Source organism: Trematomus bernacchii, unplaced genomic scaffold (assembly GCF_902827165.1).
Source record: "Trematomus bernacchii unplaced genomic scaffold, fTreBer1.1, whole genome shotgun sequence".
Classification (NCBI taxonomy): domain Eukaryota; kingdom Metazoa; phylum Chordata; class Actinopteri; order Perciformes; family Nototheniidae; genus Trematomus; species Trematomus bernacchii.
The window spans coordinates 15,629,012-15,652,268 of NW_022988050.1; the positions used below are offsets into that span (position 1 = coordinate 15,629,012).

The 23,257-nt window shown below is 40.3% G+C and overlaps 2 protein-coding genes across 2 annotated transcripts; one reads left to right on the forward strand and one right to left on the reverse strand.

Annotated features, from left to right (window-relative positions):
* Positions 1-531: 531 nt before the first annotated feature.
* Positions 532-5,808, reverse strand: LOC117473394 (proton channel OTOP3-like). The gene is made up of 7 exons (XM_034118963.1): positions 5,298-5,808; positions 5,073-5,209; positions 3,703-3,761; positions 3,449-3,603; positions 1,955-2,637; positions 1,652-1,816; positions 532-957 (listed from the first exon to the last, which is right to left on the reverse strand). Exons 1-7 carry the CDS (start codon positions 5,668-5,670, stop codon positions 787-789), a joined length of 1,743 nt encoding a protein of 580 aa, XP_033974854.1. The 5' UTR covers positions 5,671-5,808; the 3' UTR covers positions 532-786.
* Positions 5,809-7,208: 1,400 nt separating this feature from the next.
* LOC117473881 (Usher syndrome type-1G protein homolog) lies at positions 7,209-22,317 on the forward strand. Its single transcript, XM_034119830.1, has 4 exons — positions 7,209-7,408; positions 13,178-13,625; positions 15,154-15,971; positions 21,747-22,317. Exons 1-3 carry the CDS (start codon positions 7,245-7,247, stop codon positions 15,967-15,969), a joined length of 1,428 nt encoding a protein of 475 aa, XP_033975721.1. The 5' UTR covers positions 7,209-7,244; the 3' UTR covers positions 15,970-15,971; positions 21,747-22,317.
* Positions 22,318-23,257: the final 940 nt, after the last annotated feature.

A 23,257-nucleotide genomic window follows, 5' to 3' on the forward strand; every position in this document is an offset into this window, starting at 1 on the left:
ATATCCCCTCTGTGGGACGAATAAAGGTATTCTGATTCACATTGTTTATTCCAAGAGGCGCCAGCATATACACAACAGAGCTGTTAAATTGGACTAGCAATGATGTTTAATGTCCCTAAAGGAACCTCTGTAGTCGGATTAAGCCAATTGTTAGCAACCACCCATCTTAAGCTTCCAAATTCAAGGGTTTACTGAAGCATGTTCATGTCAATTTGAAAATGTCTTAAAGGTAGTGCGCTAGAATTTGAAACTACGCAGCCGAAAAAAATCTGCCCCTTCCTTCAGACTTCCTTACAGAGCCCCTCCTCCGACACACATGAACACACACATGACCAATGAGGGCAAGAGATAAGTTTGTGTACAGATGGAAGGCTGACAGGCAGGTAGGCCATCCAGTTATCTGACCCGGGGCACATGATTGGTCGTGCTTTTTACAGTACTACGGCTTCCACAGATGACATTTTTTTATGTATTTATTGTCAAAGCATTTCATATATTCATTGCTATCGGGATGTTAAGAGCATTCCATGGAATATAACAAAAAGTTTTTCTGAAGTGAATTACCTACCCCACCTTTAAGCCTTTAAGGACTATTGGAACTAAAGGGAAAAAACATGAAAAACAGCCTAAAAAAAGAAAAAGAAAATCCTCAAACTCTTTTTCAAACTCCCATTTCATATATAAACCAACTCATTTATAAGTGAGTATCATGTTGTTTTTCCACTAAGCCTTTATATATTTCCTGCTATAACAGTCATTTGGTCAGAGTTATGCCTCTGCTGCAGGTCAGGCAGAGATGAGCAGCTCCATCAGAGCCCCCACTGAGTGCATCCTGTAGAAAACACTGAGCGGCTGACCCAGGTTCACCAGAACAAACCACACGGAGAAGCCGAAAAACTGTTTCCCCAGGCCGTTCTCAAACTGGGGGTGGACTCCAAACGCAGGGATCACCCACAGCTGCAACAATAGGGAACGTATATCAACTTTATACAGCAGAAATAACAAAGAAACTTATATTTATTTTTAACACGTGTGCCTCGCTTTAGGAGAGATGTTTAGGTGTCCATAGAGGACAAAAAAGTTATAAAAAACCGCCCCAAAAAGTTTATAAATATTATTTTCCATTTTCACTTCTTAAAACAAAATACAGATTTTTTTAAATGTATTTTAAAACACTGAAATTGAATGTAAATAGCCAGGGAGAATTGTTGTTCTGTTTCAAAGTCTAGGAAATGTCAATGATGAGCAACATGAGTTAAGATGCATTTAGTATTAATTAAAAAAAGTATCCCTTCCTTCAACTGCTAGAAAAATATTATACATTAATATTATATTCACTTTTACTGACTTAAGTATTTTACCAACATCAGACCTATTACTACCTAACATTATTTTTCAGAGTGTAATCATTTTCAATAAAAACAACTAAAATAGCATTTGTATGTGAAGTGTTATGGGATTATTGTTGGTCTTACAGCCTGTACTTCCGCTACACCCCTACCCCATAAGACTTATTAAAGGGTACTGACTGACAGCAACAAATACAAAAAAAAATCACAACCCCACAAGATGTATGCTCAATCATTAAAAAAGTCAAATAAATAATCAGAAATAAATAAAAATTCTATTAAATCAGACAACAGACACTCACCATAACATTAGAAAGGATGAGGAAGGCACAGATTTCTTGTATGGCTCTTTTGGTCCAGGGTTTTTTCCCATCATGCTCTTCAGCAGCAGCTGACGTGTTCCCCTCCAGCAGCGAAACATCTGTCTTCCTCTCTTCTGGTGTTTGAGCAGCAACCTTTTTCTTAGGCTGTGGCAGAGTTTAAAAATGGTGTTATCATTTCTTGTAAATAAGCTATTTAGCAAAAGCTTGATGAAAGAAATATGAAATGTTTATATAAATAAGACTTAACATGTGTATTTAACTAAAAGCAGCTCTAGCAGGTACCTTGAAGATGCTGCTCCGCTGCTTCTCCTTCCTCTTGGCGAAGAGGTTGGGGTGCCTGTGCAGGCCTTCGATGATGAAGATGTTCTGGAGGATGAGCTCCAGCAGGCTGAGGAGTGAGTAGGACAGGTCCAGGTCCCCCAGGGGCCCCTGGGTCCCCACAGCCAGCGCCGCCACCAGGGAGAAGTAGGACAGGGCGAGCTGACCCAGAGAAGCTGCCACCAGGAGCAGAACATCCAGGCTGCGGGTGGGGTTGTGCCCCCCCTCGTTGGCCCTCCTCTCCAGCCTGTAGACCAGCATCCCGCCCAGGGAACACAGAGACATGGCAGGCATCACGACCAGGTGGTACCCGTAAAATATGTGGAAGGCGGTGAGGCGGAGCTGCTGCTGCCCCACCCAGACCTGGTAGAGAATGAAGACGGCCACCCCAGCTGCGAGCACCAGGGCCCCCAACACCAGCCCGTATATGACCCCCCCTTGGTAGACAACTTGGAAGGTGAACTTCTGAGACTCGTGGTGGGGGCCCGGACTCATCCTGCGGCCCACGTTCTTCCACATGACGTAGATCAAGCAGCCTGCCATCAGGTAGAACTCCATGTTGAAGGGGTAGAGGATCTCGAGGCCTTTCCTGAAGATCAGGCAGCCTGCACTCGCACTGCACTGGCACCAGGTGGAATTGGCAAGTCCTGAAGCAGGCATGGAGGAATGTTTTAAAAAAAATATAGACATATAGTACAAGCAGTGGTAGAGGACACATTCAAGTAATTTACTTGAGTAAAATGACTGATTATACAGAAAACGACCCTGTTAGTAAGTTAAAATTCTGTATTGAAAGTGTAACGCAAGTAAGTATATTCAGTAAAATGAAAATGTAAGTATTCATAATTTCCTCTGTGACTGTTATATATTATACCATGCCAGTTTTGGTACCTGAAAATGAATGAAAAACCAGGACTTAAACATAATTTCCTTTATTAAGAATATAGATCCGCTGATTTTTCTTCAATTAATCGATTGAGTGGTTGCTTTGTGAAAAAAGTAAGAAATCCCAAATCTAAAAATGATTACTAGTATATTACACTTATTATCAATATTAAAAGAAAATCAGTGCATGTTCTTGTGGAGCTGGAACCATGAAATATTTTTTACATTAAAAAGATCTTAAATTATAAATAGTTGGCAATTCATTTTCAGCTTATCTTATAATCATTTCAGCTGGAATAGCACATTTTCATGTATTTTGTGCAAACAAATGTAATTTTATAAAGCTTTCAGATAAACACAGTTTGGTAAAAAGTACAATATTTCCATTTGAGATGCAGTAGGGTAGAAGTAAAATGTAGTATGAGGAAAAAAACTAATACTAATATGAATCAACAGTGCAAGTGCCTCAAAATTGCAAAACTTGAGTAAATGTACTTACTTTTCAAAGTAAGTAATTGTGTTTGATTACAAGGGGAGGGGCATGATTCCACCTGAGACGTTTAAGTACCCTACCTGCTAAATCAGAGCTGTCTGCTTCAGATGAGTTTATGTTGCTGAAGTCCAGCCGGTCTTCTTTCTCTAACTCGATCTCCTCGTGGATGGTGTCCTCCGTCACGGCGTTGAGCCACAGCACCAGGTCAGCGGAGAGGATGACCATCAGCCCCGACCTGCAGCACATACAGGCAAATAAGAAGGTTAAAAACACAAATGCAACAATAACATTCCCGTGAATATTAAACGTGTGGAAAATATACATAGTGATGCACCTGGTGATGATCTTATGTCTGTGAATGCAGTCTTTGGAGTGAGCCCACAGTAAATATGTCTGCAAAATAAAACCAGTATAACCAGTTATACAATAAAGCACTATACATTTACGAAGTACTTTTTTTAAATAACATTGTCATGCTACAGAAAAAAAGTTATAGAGGACACATAAATGAGCCAAGACATGTTGGAATTAAACTTTGGTTCCGTTTTGGATTTTTGGTGTGCAGTAGTAGAGAACTAGATTCTATCTACCTTAAACGTTTCAACTTTTATAGACATTTCTTATCGTTTTTGAGCTGTCACATTATAAACCAATATTTTTTTAAATGGAATGTTTATTCAAGCTATCTATCCCTTGATCTTTCACATTTTTAAAGAACTTCAAAAAAATAAATATTTGATGACCAAACCAATTTCACTGGCTGATGGACACTCTAAGCGGGCCACATTCGCATAAAGGTTGCACTCAAAGGGCCGGTTGTAACTATATATATATATATATATATATATAAAATAATGTATTATATTACATTATTTCCTCTGAATTGGATTATTATCGGATAGGATAATAACTTAGTAATTAACTACGTCTGAAAGCAGAAGTCCAGGGCAAATAATTGCAAGTCTCTTCAGTGCGCATGTCACAAAACGAGATGCATTGTGGGACATGTAGTTTATGGGCAACCTGCTTCTGTAAAGTGGCATGTAACCGTATAATAAACGTATTATATTCTTTGCAAGCTCTTGCGGGGCCACATAAAATGAAGTTGCGGGCCGGATTTGGCCCCCGGGGCTTGAGTTTGAGACCCCTGCTCTAAGCTGTAGTTGAAATCTCTCGACAAAGTTGGTAAGTAGACCTATGAGTTTATATTATTTTGTGACACAGTTCCTGACTTTACTTACTTGTGGGGTGATTTTAAAGACTATGCAGTTTTTAAAGCAATTCAAAGATTATTATAAGGGATGTTTGAAGCTCTATTCGTACGCATGCTTATTAAAATTCAACATTTGCACTTTTTGTCTTTTTCTTGTTTCAATCAAGATAAATCTATAATAATAAATGTACATTTAGCATTTTTTCCCTTTTATACTCAGAATAAAGGGCTGTTTAAATAATAACACATTCCTCCACTTGGCCTAGTGATAAAACAATAAAAGGTCACCTTCTATACTTATGGCATGCTTTGTCCATTTATTTCTTTTTATAATAGATTAGAATATTCATATGAATAGCTGTTACATCACAATGATCATGTTCCTTTCTTCCACAATCATCTTTTTTCCTTTTAGTTTTGCTCATTGTAGCCCCTGTTCAGTGTGAACCAGCAGCCTGATGTTCTCTTTCCCACAGTATAAAAATCCGTACCTGCAGCGCGAGGAAGGGAGCCTCGATGAATGGAGAGAGCACTTTAGCAGCGGGCTTACACTCCCTCATGCTGATCAAATAACCAACCCTGAAGATATACAGCAGCAGACTGAATGCAGCAAACAGCATGAGCACCACTGGAGCACAGAGAGAGAAAGACATATTTATTACAGGATTCAAACTAATATAATCTAGTATTCTGTCAAAAATGATACAGGAGCCTACCGGTGACAGTGATTCCCCCGGCGTGGTGGTCCTTGTGTGGGCAGATGCCAGGCTGCTTACTGGCCCACAGCAGGTACCACAGCATCCACAGCACGCTGGCCCCCATCAGCAGCAGCATGAACACCTGGGGCTCCTGGTGCTTCAGGCCCTCAGGGTTGAAGGCCTGCCCGGATACCAGGGCGGCCCCCAGCAGCATCACATTCAGACCCAGAAGACCTGAGATCAGACGCCTCCCGCTGGGGACCCACACCAGAACCGGGTCCTGCTCCGGCTCCTGGATCTGAAGTTCTGAGTTCTTAACTGGTTCATCATTTTGGAGATTTCCAGCTTTCCCCCAGGAGGAATCCAGCTCTGTTAAGCCGTTATCATTCATGATTTTACTTCAAGATACAATCCTTAGTTCCTTTCACCTTCCTTCTTCTTTTCCTCGCTTCCATTCAGTTCTAAGGACTTTCTCTTTTTACTTTCCCGCAGTTCGACATGTGAAGGCTTGCAACTGAAGGGTGCTGCAATCCGCCTCCCACACCAGTATAGGTGTGTTCACAACGTTTATAACACACCTTTCACAGGTGTAGTGTTTACTTTTCATGTTGACCTTAGTTTTACTTGAAGTCGCTTCCTGGTCCCAAAGAAGCTGAGCAGAATCTTAGTCTATATACAGCTTTTGTTAGTTTAAAAGACTTAAACACAAACGCTTAAAAGGATCATTTGTATATGAATTACTCACACTGTGTACTTTAAATTCCTGAGGAACAATTTTTTTGGGCAGTGTTTTTTTTGGTCAGTGAGGTTATCTTACTTTGAAAGGGTTTATCAGCCGGGCTCTCTGCCAGCGTGCCACTGTTTGTGTTCACTCTACACCAGAAACTGACTAATAAATGAAACCTTACTCTTATCACTTCAAGTAGCAGCTAATAGTTCAGTCACAGCTGATAACCTGCTGAAACTGCTGGATTTAGTTTCAGCGTCACGTTCAAATGTTCATGCAGGTGGTTTTGCATGTTTTAGCCAATTTAAAACCAATTGAGTGTAGGCCTGCTTTACATCACGCCTTGTCTTTTGTAAACATGTTGCGTTTGATATGGCAATGTCATTGTATTTGTTTCCGCTATTTAGGAAAGGTGCTGGTTTCCATGCATTTCCCTATTGTAGGGGAACACACGTCAGTAGAACTTTGAACTAGCTTGAGTTTTGAAAGTCATCAGACCACATTCTGGTCACATTCAGTCTGCATTATTTTTGGTAAAGATTACAGGGGCTGCATTTTTTATCAATATGCATTCAAACACACAGAAAGTAATGGGAAGCATGCCTGGAACAGTATAGGAAAAATATATCCAAAAGTCTGAAATTGGGTTGCAAAATACAGCTACTTCTATATTTAAAGTATACGTTATTTGACTTTAGGGATTTCAAAATTGCAAACATTTTAAGGATATACTTGGGTTATTGTTCTAAATAAAAAAATATCAATTTTGCATCATTCCTTAATAACTACACCATCATTAGTTAATAAGAAAATGCATATGTACGTTTTACTAACCCCATTTTATATTTAATATTGCTATTTTCAGTGCAATTGTTACTGCCACAACGTGCTTTCTTCGTTCTCTGTGTGAGAGAACGAGGGAATTACAAAGAAACTCAAATAAAATGAATAGATGTTATAATTAAATCAAACCAAAGAAACATATGCCATTCATTTTTTAAAAGGGGCGGGTATTTTCTTTATAGCTCCGCCCCTGCTTGACAACCAGCACGCCTCGTGTTCGTCTCCTAGCAACTAGGCTGTCAGCCAGCTCCGTGCCTCTCCGGGCCGTCGGACCGCTGCTCACACCTCGCTACCGGACTTTAAAAGTTGCCTTACTAACAAGGCAAACCTTCCGGAACCTCCATGGAACCGAACCCAGAGTGAGCCAGGCGGGCTGCCGAAGCAGAGGCGCCGCCATGAACGACCGGTACCACCGGGCGGCCCGGGACGGCTACCTGGATGTGCTGAAGGAGGCCACACGGAAGGAGCTGAACGCCCCGGATGAGGATGGGATGACACCGACCCTGTGGGCCGCGTACCACGGCAACCTGGAGGCCCTGCGGCTCATCGTGGGGAGAGGGTGAGTCCGAGCATCCCCCCTCACCAGAGAGATAGTTCATCCACTAACACCTGTTTGCTCATTTCAGCAGAAATGTCCGAGAGGGAAACTATTGTAATGTGTCTGTTTACATGACCAACAGTTATTGTTTACCTTTTATTATATTATTTTGACGCTATTTTCTGTATGTAAATAAGTGAAATTTGTTCTATTTACTTCACGTGCTATAGGAAAAAACCTTTACATATTGAACTATATTTTACATGTCTAGGGTAGAACTGTTCTCTACTCTTGCATAAGGACAAATCTGATGACATTAAAAACAATTGTGAGTTATTCTTATCATAATATATTGTGCCTTTGGGCACATAGGACTATTCTTTCTATTTAGTTTACATGTATTTATATGTTGAATACGAAAGATATGCACACATATGTAATAATGTAACTCTTTGGGCTTGAATGGGACCAACTATAATCAAGTATTGTGGAATTTTCTATAAACAAAAAGGATGTAAAAATGTAACATTTAGAAAGAAGAGACTAATGTCCCCACTTTGCTGTTTGTTATTATAAAATGTCTTAACGCCAATCTCCCTGATCCTCAAGCTTCACACAAATAAATATTAACAAATGGAATATTGTTGACCTCAGCGCTGTGTGCCTGCTTATATTAGCATGAATATAAAAATCTTATAACCCACCCCCATTGCTAATGTAATCAGGGTTGCTGGAGATGCAGTGCTATACATTTTAACTGCCTGATTACAAAGGAAAGGTCACTTGCAGCTGATGCTCAAACATACAGTAAAACACAGCAGTAGAAAGACTGAAGCATGATTACTTTATTTGAATGTCACATGTGTGGCTAATCCATGACATAGGCCCAGTTCAGGTGCAGGTATAACACACTAAATCTGACACATCACATGCGGTGGATATGATCTGCGTTCTTACAGCCTCATGCATTGCTGCATATTTGTGAAAGAAAACTGAGATAATGATAAAGGCTTTTGTTCAAGGTTTAGGAGAGGAAGCAGTGTGATATTTCACAGCAGGGCACAGTGCAGTATGTCATGCTGCTGGTGGCAGGTTTATAAGGCGAGCAGTAAAGTGGAGGGCAGCTTGGGAGGGACACAGACAGAGGGAAAGGTCACAGTGATGGATAGAGACTGTTTCAATGGGTCATGGAGCATGTGGTGTAAAGAGTACATGAAGCAAAGACAGAATAGTAAACTGAGCTGCAGTTCAATTCACAGCAGAAGATGAGGAAAACAGTAGCGGTTGTAAGCAAGAAAATGTGTAATTTCTCATCAACTTTTCAGATTGTACTTTTTTTATTTTCTTCGTTATACACATTAGAACTGAAACCATTTTTTCAACAGAATAAGGTAGCCAAAATGTTGGTCATGTAAGAAACATTGACTAACAAAAATACAGGGGGAAAAATAACAATTCTGATTCAACAAGTAAAATATCTGGTTCAAGAACAAATATACATAACAACTTTCTGTAGGCATCAGAACTGATGCCCCACACCCCAATTGACTGAATGTGTACCACTAAGGCACAATATCAGCTGAAACAGATCCCTTAGTATTACTGAATATCAATGAACCGTTTAATTGAGCAGCCATATGAAAAATGTATTAATAAAGAAACTTAAACTAGTATTTTTATCCTAAATATTCATGACTTAATAAGCCAAAATCAAAGTCTAAAAAAACATCTAATGGTAATTGAAAGTTAATGCATAAAGCATTACCTTTAAACCAGTGAAGAAATAGAAACAAAATGGCAGAAAAGAGTTTGTTCATGTGGGAGCCATCACTCGTTGTGAGGAGCTGATTGAGAAAAAATGTTCAGGCACTTTTAGAAATTAATTATTGCAGATAATATTTTGCTAACGTGGTACATAAGTTGTATTTACAGGGTGTCCGTGGGGTCTTAAAAAGTATTAAAAGTTGATGAATCAATTTAGCGAAAATGAAGGCTATTAAAAAGTATTAAAAAGTATTAAAGGGCATTTTCCAAGGTATTACATTTTGTAGCTTGTTTTCAATAAGTATATAAATTGTCCAAAGAGGTTGTATTCTACAGTTTGCCTGAATGTAATCATTGCGTAGGTGTGTAGTGTGATTCTGTGTAGTTTATTTATGGCATCCCGTTGGATTGGACGTCATCTGAACAGGACATCGCACGCTCACTGCTTGATAGCGCGCGAAGGTCCGTTTACGCCGGTTGTTAAACAACATCGTTATGGGGAAATGCAAGTTTGCGTCCAAATGGTTGGAAGATAAGGAGGAAGGACAATCAATACTGTATATAGTAAATGTGAGGTAAAGTGTGTCGCCAATGTAACCGGTTAAAACTGAAAGTGGCGATGAGGTCTTAAAATGTATGGAAAGGGTCTTAAAAAAGGTCTTAAAAGGTATTACATTTGACTTCAGGCTTCCTGCATATACCCTGGTTTAATCAAATGACCTAAATAAACTATGAGTATGAAATTGCATAATTACCTACTATTCATTGTAGGCCATAGGAAGACAGAAATTGAGTGCTGCGTTACAATAGTGTTCGAACTATTGTGTATGTGAGAAATGCTTAGAGGTATACTACATTAGCAAAGTTTTGCTGAGTACACTGCGTGAGCTTGGTGGACATCATCAACTGCCCCATATAGTCAAAGGTGGAACGTAAGTACATTTACTCAAGTACTGTAGCCTACTTAAGTACAATTTTACTCCATTACATTTATTTAATACCTTTAGTTACTTTACAGATGTGGATGAATGATGTGAAATATAATCAAGTGTTAAATCAGACTTTAGTTCCACCTGGAGTAAATCCACAAGCTACCCTGCAGTATACAAAGTCATTCAAACTAGCTGCACCTTTACCAGCTTTGAGAACACTTTCATGATCAATCATTATAAAACATATCATATATATTATTCTGAAATGGACCAATCTGCACAATGACTACTTTTACTTTCGGTACTTTAAGTATATTCTGGTGCTAATACTTGTGTACTTTTACCTGAGTAACAATTTGAATGCAGGACTTTTACTTGTAACAGAGTATTCCTACACTCTGGTACTTCTACTTTTACTTAAGTACAAGTTCTGAGTACTTCTCCCACCTCTGCATATAGTGATAGAAACAGTCATGTGATCAATGCAGTTAAGTACAGTACATTAGTATATGATTTGGAACACAGTTACGATACGATACGATATACTTTATTGTCCCCGTAAGGAAATTTTTTCTGGACTCCGTCCTGCAGTTCCGCATACATGTACATATACAAACATAGTGGACATTAAGAGACATACACATATCATCAGTCATACACAGTTTAAGAGTATGCAGTCCTGCTAGCAGCTCTATGAGGCTGTTCCTATAGGTACATCAAAAACAACATGCTCACAGTGAACATGCTGATGTTTTGCATGTCTACCATGGTCCCCTGAGCATGTTATCAACATTTGTTTCCTAGCGTTGGACACATTCAAATTGTGACCTGATTATCACAAACAAAATACACCTTATCCTCTGGGGAACATGTATGTCCATACAACTTCTTATCCAGTGTGCTCTTCTTTGCCGTGGTGTGCTGGGGGGGAAACACCAAAAAAAGGGATGCTGAACAAGCTCATAAAACTGGACAACCTGGAGGAGGTGGCTGAGGGGAGGACTCAAATATCAACGTTTTACCTTGTTGTGATATCTCGTTTTAACAGTTACTTATATAATGTTATACTGTCCTGTTTTTCACTCTCACTCTGTTGCTGATTTAAACTCCTGCATTTCCCCATTGGGATAAATGAGGGTCCATCTTATCTTATGGTAATGGATCCAGCAGAAAATGTTCAGTCTGAATCAAAGTTGGGGCCAGTCTGACTGGCATTGCTATATACTATATACAAATAAATGGTTGTTTTCTGGGTCTGGTTGAAAATGATGAATCTTCCTGTTCAGTCTGATGTGTGATCTGTAGTCAGTGGGAACTTCCGGGCAACATTTCACAGAGAACGAGGATACGTTTCGGTTGGTGCCAAACAGTATTAAAGTTTCAGAGTAAACAGGTGGTTGTTTGAGGTTGGTGTATCATCTCTGAGTCAGAGCTGCAGATGGTTCCAGTTACCGTGTGAGATAGTTTGGTGTGATTTCTTGCTTGTACCATTGGAATTGGATCCGCTTAATCGCCCTTTCAGCTGTCAGGGAAATATAAAACAGGAACATTTGATGCTCTGAACATAAAAATAAACCACATCATATTTGATGTAATATTCAATGGGGCATTTGTACAATTTGCCAGGTCTGCAGTTACCAAGGATCTGAAATCAAGGATCAAGCTGATCAAAGTAGTGACTCTGCAGCGTGTGGTAACTGTGCCTTTAGGTGTCTGCAGAAAAAGGCTCTTGGTGTGTGGGATAAATAATGCATCGTCACCTCTGTCATGTTTAACCTGCAGCGCTTCAATTATTGATCAGGCCCCCGCCCGCCACGGCCCGGTCATAAGGGCGGAGAGTAAACAGGAAGAGGAGGGACTCAAAACAAACAAACTGTACCGTGCACTGTGGAACAAAGTCCAGCATGTGTTGTGGTTTTGTGTCCTGTTTTTACTTGCTTGCACTGCATTGTGGGTAGTGCTTTACTGATATCTTGGTTATATTGCCATTTTATTGCATCCTTGTCATTAAACAAGGGTTCAAAAAAAGACTACAAACATACTGATGATGCACTGTAAATGTCAAGGTTATAAATTAAGTTTTTTTAATAACTGAATCTATATTTTATTTAGATACATTTTAAATCATTATCATATTTCTTTTAACTCTAGAAGTGATTAAAAAAAGATGTATTATTTTCAGATTGCTTATTTGTCTGACCAACAAGCAAAAACCTCAAGATATTCAGTTCACAATGAAATAAAATGAAGAAAATAATCAAAAAAAGTCAAATTGATCAGGATGTATCTGATGTTACTATTACACTGCCTTTCAAGTAATGACTGTAAAACTTAGAGTCATTTTCACTGTATGACCTGACAGAGTTGCAGGTCATGCGAGTCATCTTACTTCCTAAAGTTCAAGCTGTATTGTAAGGCGATCAGCAAGTGAGGTTGAGTTTCTCAGTGTCTGCAGCATGCCAGAACGCTGCTAAAAACATCTGTTTGGTGTATAAGATAGAATAACTACGATCTACGGAAAATGTCCACAATATAGATTGGTTCTTGGACTTTGCTCGACATCACCCCTAACTCTTGTATTGTGTAATATTACAAATAACCCCAAACCAAAAGTCCGCCTGGTATTAAATTGTTCCCAATTTGCTGCATTGACAATTTAAGGGAAAAGGTATTTTCTCACCCAAACAAAATGAAGTGCTTATGGAGGAGGTCGAGATGGGTGGGTCAAACAAAAAGAGATCTTTTCCCAGGAGACTTATTTTAATGTATGTCGGTGAATTAAAGAAATACAACAAACATAACTTTCCCAAGTATTGTTTTGCAATTTTATTGTGTTTTTGTTTAAATGTACAAGAATATCACTTGGTCCCTACTCTGAAGTCCCATTTAGTTGTATGGGAACTTCATTTAATAGGAGAAAGGGTTGCAAAGTAGCCACGTGGATAGGGGTGTCCATTTACTGTCACCATATAGCTTGTTTTAAAATTCAAATCGCTTAAACCTGTGAAAAATGTGCTTGGTTCTTGAGACAGAAATCATACTGTATACGTGAATCCAGTGATGTTGAGATCCTACGTTGCGTCTTGTCTTTCAGAGGCGATCCGGACAAGTGTGACATCTGGGGCAACACCCCGCTCCACCTGGCAGCTGCCAACGGCCACCACAACTGCCTGTCCTTCCTGGTGGCTTTCGGTGCCAACGTGTGGTGTCTGGACAATGACTATCACACACCGCTGGACATGGCCGCCACCAAGGGACACATGGACTGCGTTCGCTACCTGGACTCCATCACTGCCAAGCAGATAACCCTCAACCCAAAGCTGGTCACCAAACTCAAAGACCGGGCGTTTCGCGCAGCAGAGCGCCGAATCAAAGACTGTGCAAAGCTCCAGAGGAAGCACCGTGAACACATGGAGAGGAAATTCATGAAGGAGTCAGCAGCTTTAGACAACCTGGATGCTATCAGCTTTTCTAGCTACAACAGCGGCAGCACACTGAGCCGCAAGTTCAACACTGTGACCTCCAACATGCCATACTCGCAGGTAGTGGTGTTAAAATGGAATATATAAACATACAAAGTCCATCCCTTTGTGGGTGGAACCTTGTTTCAGAAAAAAGCATGTTGGTATAGCCTAAGGCAGGGATGGGCAACTTGGATGGTGGTGGGGGCCACATAATATATGTACTGGCCACCAGGGGGCCGCAGATTCACTTGGAACACACACACACACAAATTGCATGTATTGTATGTAATTGTAGTTGTCTAACTTGAACCTAGCTAAGACACTCTGCTGTTCCTCAGCGCCGCTCCCCCTCCCTCCTGCTGAAATTATGAATGTAAGGCGTATAGTAATCATAGATAACACGGCAGGGTCCGTGACAGTTTGTTTTCATCTGATTTCAAATAAACAAAGTCTTGGTTTTTAGAATATTAAACTTGTTTTGCCAAATTCAGATGATAAATACAACTTTGAAGCTTGTAACGGCATAATTACAAGCGGCAACTTAACGTCACAGCAGGCATAACAACAGCCGGTGTTTCTTGGGAGTGTTTCCCCGGGAAACAAACACAATACACACAAACACGTCACAGATTATTTCGCGGTATTTGGCTGCCGAACGAAATCATGTACGCAGCTCGTGACGTAACTAGAAATTAATTTTTATTTTATTTGATTAATCACGTTGTTTATAAATTAATCTGAGAGCCGCAAAAAGAGGAGGTGGGGGCCGCATGCGGCCCCCGGGCCGCCATTTGCCCATCCCTGGCTTAAGGCATGAAACAAATGATTAGTCACATTTTAAATGTGCCATGCATATCTCAAGTCACAAAAGATGCAGTACCGTTGCATTTTGGCAAGACGGCTCATTGAATGGCATCTAACTCGCACAATAGAGATAACCTAGAAACTAGCTAGTACATTTAGGTATAAACCATTGCAAATGTAACGTTATCTTACCTACCGTGTTTTATCCAGCCACTCCTGGTCATTTTATCAGCCGGGAAGCCAAATAATTAGCAATACCCCGTACAATACATGAGGCACACATTTATATTTTTTGGCTGTGTAATCTTTACAATGACATATTTTCAAAGTCTTTAAACTCGGTCAGTTTTACAAGAACTTTCTTTATTTGCAAAATGATCCTTTTATTTGAACATCATATACAGTGTGTATTCATGGCACAATTCTTGCCCTTGACTTCCGTACACATTCTTTCCAAAATAAAGTCCAATGGTGGTAAAGTCTTTGCTTAACATCAGCCTAGCTGTAGGAGTTTCATGTTAATGAATGTATTGCTTTATCTTAGTTAAAACAATAAGATGCTTACATTCTACTGTCTAGTACAGCAATATCTTATTTATCTTGGTTATGAATCATAGAAGTCCAGGATCATGTTTCAAGTTTTTAGAAAGACAAAGAAAGTTATCCTCTATTGTGCTAGTGGTACCAGCTTTAAGGACTTGGTCGTTGTTTGAGTTGCAACACCAGTGATTGTTTGTGGGTATATCCATTCTTGATCTAAATGAGTGTTTCTTAATTCTTCATTTCTATACTTGCTTCTCAGGCCACGCTGCAATCCACAGCCAAGGGCAAGGCCAAGATACAGAGGAAACTAGAGAAGAAGAAGCAGGGTGATGGAACCTTCAAGATCTACGAGGACGGGAGGAAAAGTGTGCGCTCGCTGTCTGGTCTGCAGCTCGGCAATGATGTCATGTTCCTTAAACAGGGCACATACGCCAACCCCAAGGAGCGATCTCGCCTCAACATCCGCGACATGTTCGCCCGTGACCATGACGACGACGTCGACACAGTCTCTCGTGCCATGAGCGACCCAGGCCTCCACGAGACCGCGTATTCGGAGATCAGCGCAGACTCCGGACGTGACTCCCTCTTCACCCGACCTGGGCTTGGCACCATGGTGTTCAGGAGGAACTATTTGACTGGAGCCATGTTTGGTACACGGGATGAAGGGAGTGTAGTGGGAAGTGAACCATTGGGCCGGGCACCTAATGTTCGACTACGAGGACCTCTGCCTCAACGCTCGCCCAGCTTGGATGAGGACAGTATTGGCAGTGCCTTGAGCCTGCAAGAAAGGAACCTTCAGGAGTTGCCATGGGAGGAGACGGACGTTGGGATGGATGAGGACTTGGAGCTAGAGAGCAGTCCTCTGGACACTTTCCTGGCCTCTCAAAGCCTCAGTGAGTTCATGCTGATCTTCAGGAGAGAGAAGATCGACCTGGAGGCTCTGCTGCTTTGTTCAGATCATGATCTTACCAGCATTCACATCCCTCTGGGCCCAAGGAAGAAACTTCTGGAAGCCTGCAAGAGACGCCTGGACACCATAGACGAACCAGAGGCCATTGAAGACACTGAGCTCTGAAGGTCAGTGTTATAATACATGATGTTTGGAAAAGAATAAAGGACTCTCCTTACTTACCACATCAGCCTTTGTTTGACATGCATAGGCATACTGTGTACAAAACATTCAATGGGGATGACAGACACCAGAGAATTGTAAAATTTGAATTGATGTGGATGGCTTAATGTTGTCCCTAAATCTAAAAGGCATCACATACACATACAACAATAGGAAGAAATATGTAAACTGGAAGACATTTAGCCATTCTTACCAAGCTAGATCTAATGAGCAGACGTTATGTATCCAGTGTCCCATAGAGATCTTTTACCAAACATTCATACAGTCCCATGTGGTTATTTGATCTGTAATGGATAACATTTACAAACTTTAGTGGTTTCCACCTGATAATATTGAGATATAGATCTAGACCAGGGGTGTCCAAACTACGGCCCGGGGGCCAACTGCAGCTCGTTGTCCATTTTTGATTGGCCCTCAGCTAATTCAAAAGGTATGCTTTTCTTATATTGCACTTCTTAAATATAACTAAACATATATTACACAGTAGTCATCTGTTAATAAGGCCACTTTTCAAATTCATTCAGTTAATTAAAGTTGAAACAATATTGTAACAGATCTTAGTTGATAATAAAAAGCCCAATAACTTATTTGCATAACAGGCTTGAAATATACCCTTCCTATTTAAATTAGAGGCTCCTGTTTCAAGGAATGAACTGCAAATACTTATTGTAAAAAATAAATTAAAACCTTTGAAAATCTGGGATGTACAGTAGGCTGTTTGTTTTCTCAAAGCTTATTCAAGTATCAAGAATAATTTACATACATTTGATTGATTTTGCTAACTTATGACTTAACTTATGAGGCAATATACCTCACCTCTAGATAGTGGCCCAGACCTTCATATGTTTTTCTGTACAGTATGTGGCCCTTTTGGAACAACCCTGACCTAGAAGCACATGTGGTTATAGATTCTGTTCCATTAGCTTTCAGTCTTTAGCATATTTTACCAGTGAGAAACACTAATGCTCTTGTGCAGATGGCGATTGTTAGAAAAATATCACATATATACATGTATTTATTATCCTTGCAAAAATGGAAGTTCACACACCGAGCTGCGTGGGACAAATAGTTCCCAGAGTAGAGTCCTTGATATGCTTATATACAAGAGAGGGTGTTACAGTCAACAAGATGGAGGAATACCGGTTCAGAGCAGTATTCTGACATTAGTAAAGATTAGCTAAGGCCTGCGTAAGCAATAAACATGACAGTCATATGCCTATCTCTCTAGGGGCTGTGTCATCATGCCAATCTTAGGAACATAGCTATCATAACTTCAACACAGTGTCTCATGAGCGTCATCCATGTGGCCATACATCTGGCTACGTACACAGCTACGTAGGGCCTCTGTTAGCATGTGCTACTCTGATATAGAAGGAACATTCGATTTTTCCCAACAGTGATATAACGCAGAAGAAAAACCCGGAAGCCAGAAAACGTTTTGACCTATGTGCTTTGCAAGCAGATTTGATTGTTGCGAAAGGGCGCCATTTTGAGTCCTTCCTCCAATTTCACCAAACTTTTATATATTATCGATGTAAAAGTTGAAAACCATTAAAGCTTGGGCAGGTATCATTAGAGAAACCGCAAAAGTAAGATGGGTTTTTGAAATGATCCAACCATAAGACCCTGGCAAGTGTTGCCAATTTTTTTGCCAATGCTATTACAGTAGATCACCAGAGTCGCTAGTTAGCAACACATTTCAGGCATTCCTCTAAAGCAGCGGTTTTCAAAGTGTGAGGCGCGCCTCCCCGGGGGGGGGGCGCCAGAGAGCTTCAGGGGAGGCACAGCGTGAGAAACAAATAACGAGAAACAGTTAAATCTAGCTAGTTAACTTCAGCTAACTTTATGCGAGCGGCAACATGGATCGATTTTTAGTGAAGTTACCTAAAGTGAGAGAGGAGACAGCGTCTGGCAGAAAACGTCACTTGCACACTTTTGGCTGTCTGTGGAGACCGAGTTCCCCCACCTCGCCAAAAAGGCTGTAAACGTGCTCATTCCCTTCACCTCCACCTACCTGTGTGAGTGCGGGTTTGCTTTTTTTTCTTTGACAGGGACAGTGATCATTGATTAACATTTCTGTAAATGCGCCAGAGTTAGCCAACAGGCTATTTTTCATCTGCAGTCCCTGGACAGATGTTGAAAGTCATCCTAAAGAAAAATGTCACTTCAAATGACAGGTAAACACAATCAGTAAAGCAACATTCAACATAGATGCTTATATTATGATAAAAGCATATATAAAAACATAAAAACGAAAATACATATTCACAAAGCAGACAGATAGCAACAGGTCAAGGCACATGTACAAACAGAGCGTTGTAAAGTGCAGATTGTGTCAGTGTTGACAGAGCTGATTTTCCACTAACCATGTTTTTAAGTTAGATTTGAATAAACTGCAGGTGTTTTGTTCTCTAATCGTTACTGGGATTGAGTTCCACTGTTGTGCAGCTTTAAAAGAAAATGAAGATTGGCTGAATGAACTCTTCCTTAATGGAACAACGCAGTCTCCTCTTGTTGCAGCTCTTGTTGACCTAGTTACAGGTGTGCGTATGGGGATAAAATGTCTGAGCGGAGGTGAGGTAAGGCCGTGTATTATTTTGTACATGAGGCAAGCATTTGCATATCTAATTACATTTTCCCAGCTCAACAAGTTGTATTTTGCGAGTATTGGGCAATGATGAGAATGAACTGATTTCTTATCTACTATTTTAAGTGTTTGTTTGTATAATGATTCCAGGGGTTTAAGGCCCCGCTCACACGGGACCGTTTGCGTTTATGCACAGTATGCGTATTCAAAAAAGTCTTCCGTTCACATGCATTCGTTTCATTTAACGTGTCTGTTCAAACGAGGCCGCTGGAAACGCTGTAGTACATATGCCGGGACTGTAAGTGGCGCTGTAACTTCCGCCAAAATACACCAAAAGCCGCGAAGAAGAGCAGCCCGAGCAGCCCCGCTGCAATGTTGCCATGGCTACCCTTCTGTTTAAGCCCCGCGGTGTATTTAGCAACATGTAGTTCATGTAATTCTCCATGTCCACTTGTTGCTGATGGTTGTGGTAGAGGAGCTGTAGATTTTGCACTAATATCTGTAGCATGGTCAGTAGCAGTAGCACTAGCAGTAGCTACTGACAGGAGGAAGTGTGTGTGGCGATTGCTGGTATTCAGCGGGATATAGTCATTTCCTCAGCATATGGATAAATGCAACGGGGAAGTTAACTGAAAGAAACCGAATCTGTGGATATTGCATCGACCGACCAAGAAGCACGTCTCTGTGGAGAGGACCCGCTCAGAAAAGTGCAGAAAGAGAGATATTCTCTACAAACACCGGGTGAGATCGCACCTTTGTCAATATAATGGATCAATGCATGAAATCTGACTCTGTTTATTTTGTTTAAGGAGTATATTGGGCGTTAACAATTCTGGTTTGCCTTTTATAATATTATTTCATTCAAGAACCCCTTGTGCGTTTAATTAACACAGCTATTTTTGATAGTTGCTACAGCAGTGAGCAGGAGAGGCGGGGAGAGGCGGGGCTATCGTTATTTTTTCAGGAAATATTCGTATAGAGGTGATTACACGGACTCGGTTGACCCCCCAGAGCGTTTCGTTTGCAAATCTATCCACCTTGGGACCCGTTATCGTTTGTGGGGTCAGTTTCTATCGGCCTCGTGTAAATAATAGGGCTATACGCACGCGAAACTATGCAGATACAAGCAGTTTTCTCCTCGTGTAAACGGCGCCTGAGAGTGGTTGTACAGGCATGTGACCAGGTTGTTAAGCAGTAGGTGATGTGAGATAGAACCATAGAGTGCATGTACATCAGAGCCGCCTCTGTTGACATGCAGTCTCTGGTAACCTCAAATTTGACAGACTGAATTTGACCCTGTTGCAGACCTTTTTCACCTGAGCCTTAAAATTGAGTCTTGAATCAATTAAGACCCCCAGGTATTTGTACTGTGAGACCACCTGTAGCCTCTCCCCGGACACAAACACATCTGGCTCAACGCAGGAGGACTTGGTTTTGGTGAAGAACATACATACAGTTTTACTGACATTTAGTTGCAGACAGCATTGCTCCAACCAAGCTGTTACATGAACCATCTTGTTCATCAGTTCATTAGCCACTTGTGTCAGACTGCCTCCGTGAACATAAATGACAGTATCATCAGCATACATTTGGATGTTTGTGTCAGGACATATCAATGGTAAGTCGTTTATATACAATGAAAATAACAATGGACCCAGAATTGACCCTTGTGGGACACCTGCGGACAGCTGGAGGTTAGATGATTGATTATTCTGTACTCTGACATTCTGAGAACGGTTGAACAAATATGATTCTATCCATTTAAGTGTTTGTGTGGAGAAGTTAATGCTGGATAGCTTAGATATTAGTTTTTTGTGATTAACAGTGTCAAAGGCCTTCTTTAAGTCGAGAAACACTGCTCCTACAACACCACCTTTATCCATTTTGGATTTGATTTGTTCTGTGAAAAAACAGTAGGCTGTTTCTGTAGAGTAGTTGGCCCTAAAGCCAAATTGCATTGGATGCAGAGAAAATGCACTGTTATTCAGATGGTTAATAATTTGTTCAGCTACAAGTTTTTCAACAACTTTTGATACTGTAGGAAGGATACTAATTGGCCTGTAGTTATTGGTAGACATTGGCTCTCCACCTTTAAAGATTGGGATAACTACAGCCGGCTTCCAAACATTTGGAAACATTCCTTGACAGAAAGAGCATTGACTTTGATCAAAAGCAAGTACCGGTCAAGGCTGCAGCCAGAGGATGATCTGCGTTTATTCCTGTCTACATGAATGCATCCCCGCATCATCCGCCTGTGCGCATCAAAGACGCAGACTCATTGTTCCCACTAAAGTAGGGGTGAGTGTAATCTGGAGGCAAAGTTGACATTCAGTGTGTTGCCGGGAGCATATAAGGATTTATCCACGATGTTGAAAATGTTAAAAAATGTAAAAAGAAATGTTTAAAACATAAAGATAAAAAGGTTTTAAAAAGTTATTGTTTAATGTTTTAAGGAGGTGACTCTACTCAGCCAATCAAATCGGTGCAATCAGTGAGTCAGCACGATAGATTCAAACACACACACAGAGACGAGACAAGGAGAGAGAAACAGTCGGAGTCATTTCAAATGCAATTGAATACTCCTGCATTATAGCAACAACAACAATAATAATAATAATAATAATAATTGCAATAATAATTGGGAGGGGGGGCGCGGCTGTTCTTATGTTCTCTGAGGGGAGGCTCACCTTCCCACACTTTGAAAACCCCTGCTCTAAAGCCACTCCCCCAAAATCATCTTCATGAACATAAATATAGCAAACACGTCATAAAGAACATAGAAAACATTGGTTATTGTAAATACTCACAGCTGTCAAGCTAGCAGTAAAATCCAGTGTGTACATAACTCCGTCAAGTTATACAGTCCTGCAACAGGCACATTATACAATATTTATTTTCATCTATTTTCATCCCGTTTGCTAGGAAGAAAAGACCAATTCAATGAATGAAACAGCTAAGATGCAGACATCTAATCACAGTATAACTGAAAGCACCTGTGTGGGTCTGCAGTGGAGCCTTTTTGAATGGCACCATCTAGTGGTGACTTTTGATATAACGACAGGCCTGTAAACCATTAGCATGACACATGTGTTTGTTTCATATGAAAACATCCTTTTCTCCTTTTAATTGACAGGATAAACACACATTGAAGGTATTATGCATTCAAGATGCTGGCTCCATGTACAATTATCATTTCCTAATCCTGTCAGTGGAGTCAACATGGAATCTAGACCGAAACATGGAAAAGAAGACATTTCATAGGAAAGCTTTGCCACATATACAAACACACAGATACCAAGTGTTTCTGTATGTATTCCCTTCCAATGACATTCATGTGTAATCCTTGCATATTATTACATGTGAATGATTCATGTATTACTGAATGCACATAACCCTTGAAAATGTTGTTTATATGTTTTTATTGTGCAGTTTTCTTACTTCAAACATGTTATTTTACTCCATGGCACATACACAATGGTGACTTACTATATATGGACTATTTCAAAGACTGCCATGTCTGCAAGCTCTGTTGCAACAGTTAAGAAAATGTTATGTGAGTGTGCGTTAGATAACACTGTTATCTCATGGTTGCTCTGTGGCGTATTTAGTTTCACTGAAGGTCTGTGTCTGTGCACTTGAGAGTATGGATGTGCATGAATGTCCATTTTATGTTTGTAAAAGACTGTTTTTGTATCAAAAGATGTACCCACAATTATAATGATCTTTTATTAAAATAAAGTGAAAAGTACTATTGTTTTGTGAGTGAATACATGTCGATAATACCAACCTGTGAAAATAAACTTGACCTTTGCACCATTTATTTATCATTCTTTGTTAAAATGAGTGACACTGATGAATGATTAGTCCTTTTAATAAATAAAAACAACAGGCCTAAGGCCTATGGGAGGATGTGAGTGCAGCTGGCATACCGCCTGGTGATCTTGTTTGTCCTTTACTGCAGCATCTGCTGTCCTTTAGAGTAAAAATACACTATGATTGTACACTAAGGCAAGACACCAAAGGCAAAAACATTGATTTTTGATGCACTTCACATACATTTTGTTTGGGCTGTTGTTCTTCCATAACATGCCTTCTTTTAGACTACAAAAAAAACCATCCACTTCCGTTACCTCCGTAACATAATGACATCACTAAGTACGTAACAGTCGTTTTTCTATTGGCTAGCGTTCCAACACATTGTAATTGATAGGCTAAGGGGTGGGACATCTTTAAGTGGTTGACCAATCACAACAAAGCCTGCCAGCTTACCAATCAGAGCAGACTGGGCTCTGGTTTCAGACAGAGGGTGAAAAGAGGTGCTGAAGCACAGGCAGTATGAGAAAAATAAAGAGCTTTTTGAACATTAAAGCATGGAAACATGTCACAGTAGAGACACAATATGAATATACCTTAGAATGAGCAAAATACGGCCCCTTTAACCTCTTCCATTCCGTGTAACACAAAAAAACAATTGTCTTAATGAACTATGGAAAGTGTATTGTTAGTTGAACTTCCCTCTGTAAAAATCTAAAATGTCAACAAAAATTAAACTGTTGTTTGTTTTACCTGTCCAATAACAGATTTCTGTTCCATGTAATACAAAAAGAAAAATAGTTTTAACCTGTTAAGCCCGAGAGCCCCCGG

Coding starts and splice junctions, on each gene's coding strand:
- LOC117473394 (XM_034118963.1), bottom strand. CDS start 5,670: ATGAATGATAACGGCTTAACAGAGCTGGATTCCTCCTGGGGGAAAGCT. Junction 1,817..1,954: donor AGCGGAGCAGCATCTTCAAG/GTACCTGCTAGA, acceptor ACTCTGCCACAG/CCTAAGAAAAAGGTTGCTGC. Junction 958..1,651: donor TCATCCTTTCTAATGTTATG/GTGAGTGTCTGT, acceptor CTATTGTTGCAG/CTGTGGGTGATCCCTGCGTT.
- LOC117473881 (XM_034119830.1), top strand. CDS start 7,245: ATGAACGACCGGTACCACCGGGCGGCCCGGGACGGCTACCTGGATGTG. Junction 7,409..13,177: donor CGGCTCATCGTGGGGAGAGG/GTGAGTCCGAGC, acceptor CTTGTCTTTCAG/AGGCGATCCGGACAAGTGTG. Junction 13,626..15,153: donor CCAACATGCCATACTCGCAG/GTAGTGGTGTTA, acceptor CTTGCTTCTCAG/GCCACGCTGCAATCCACAGC.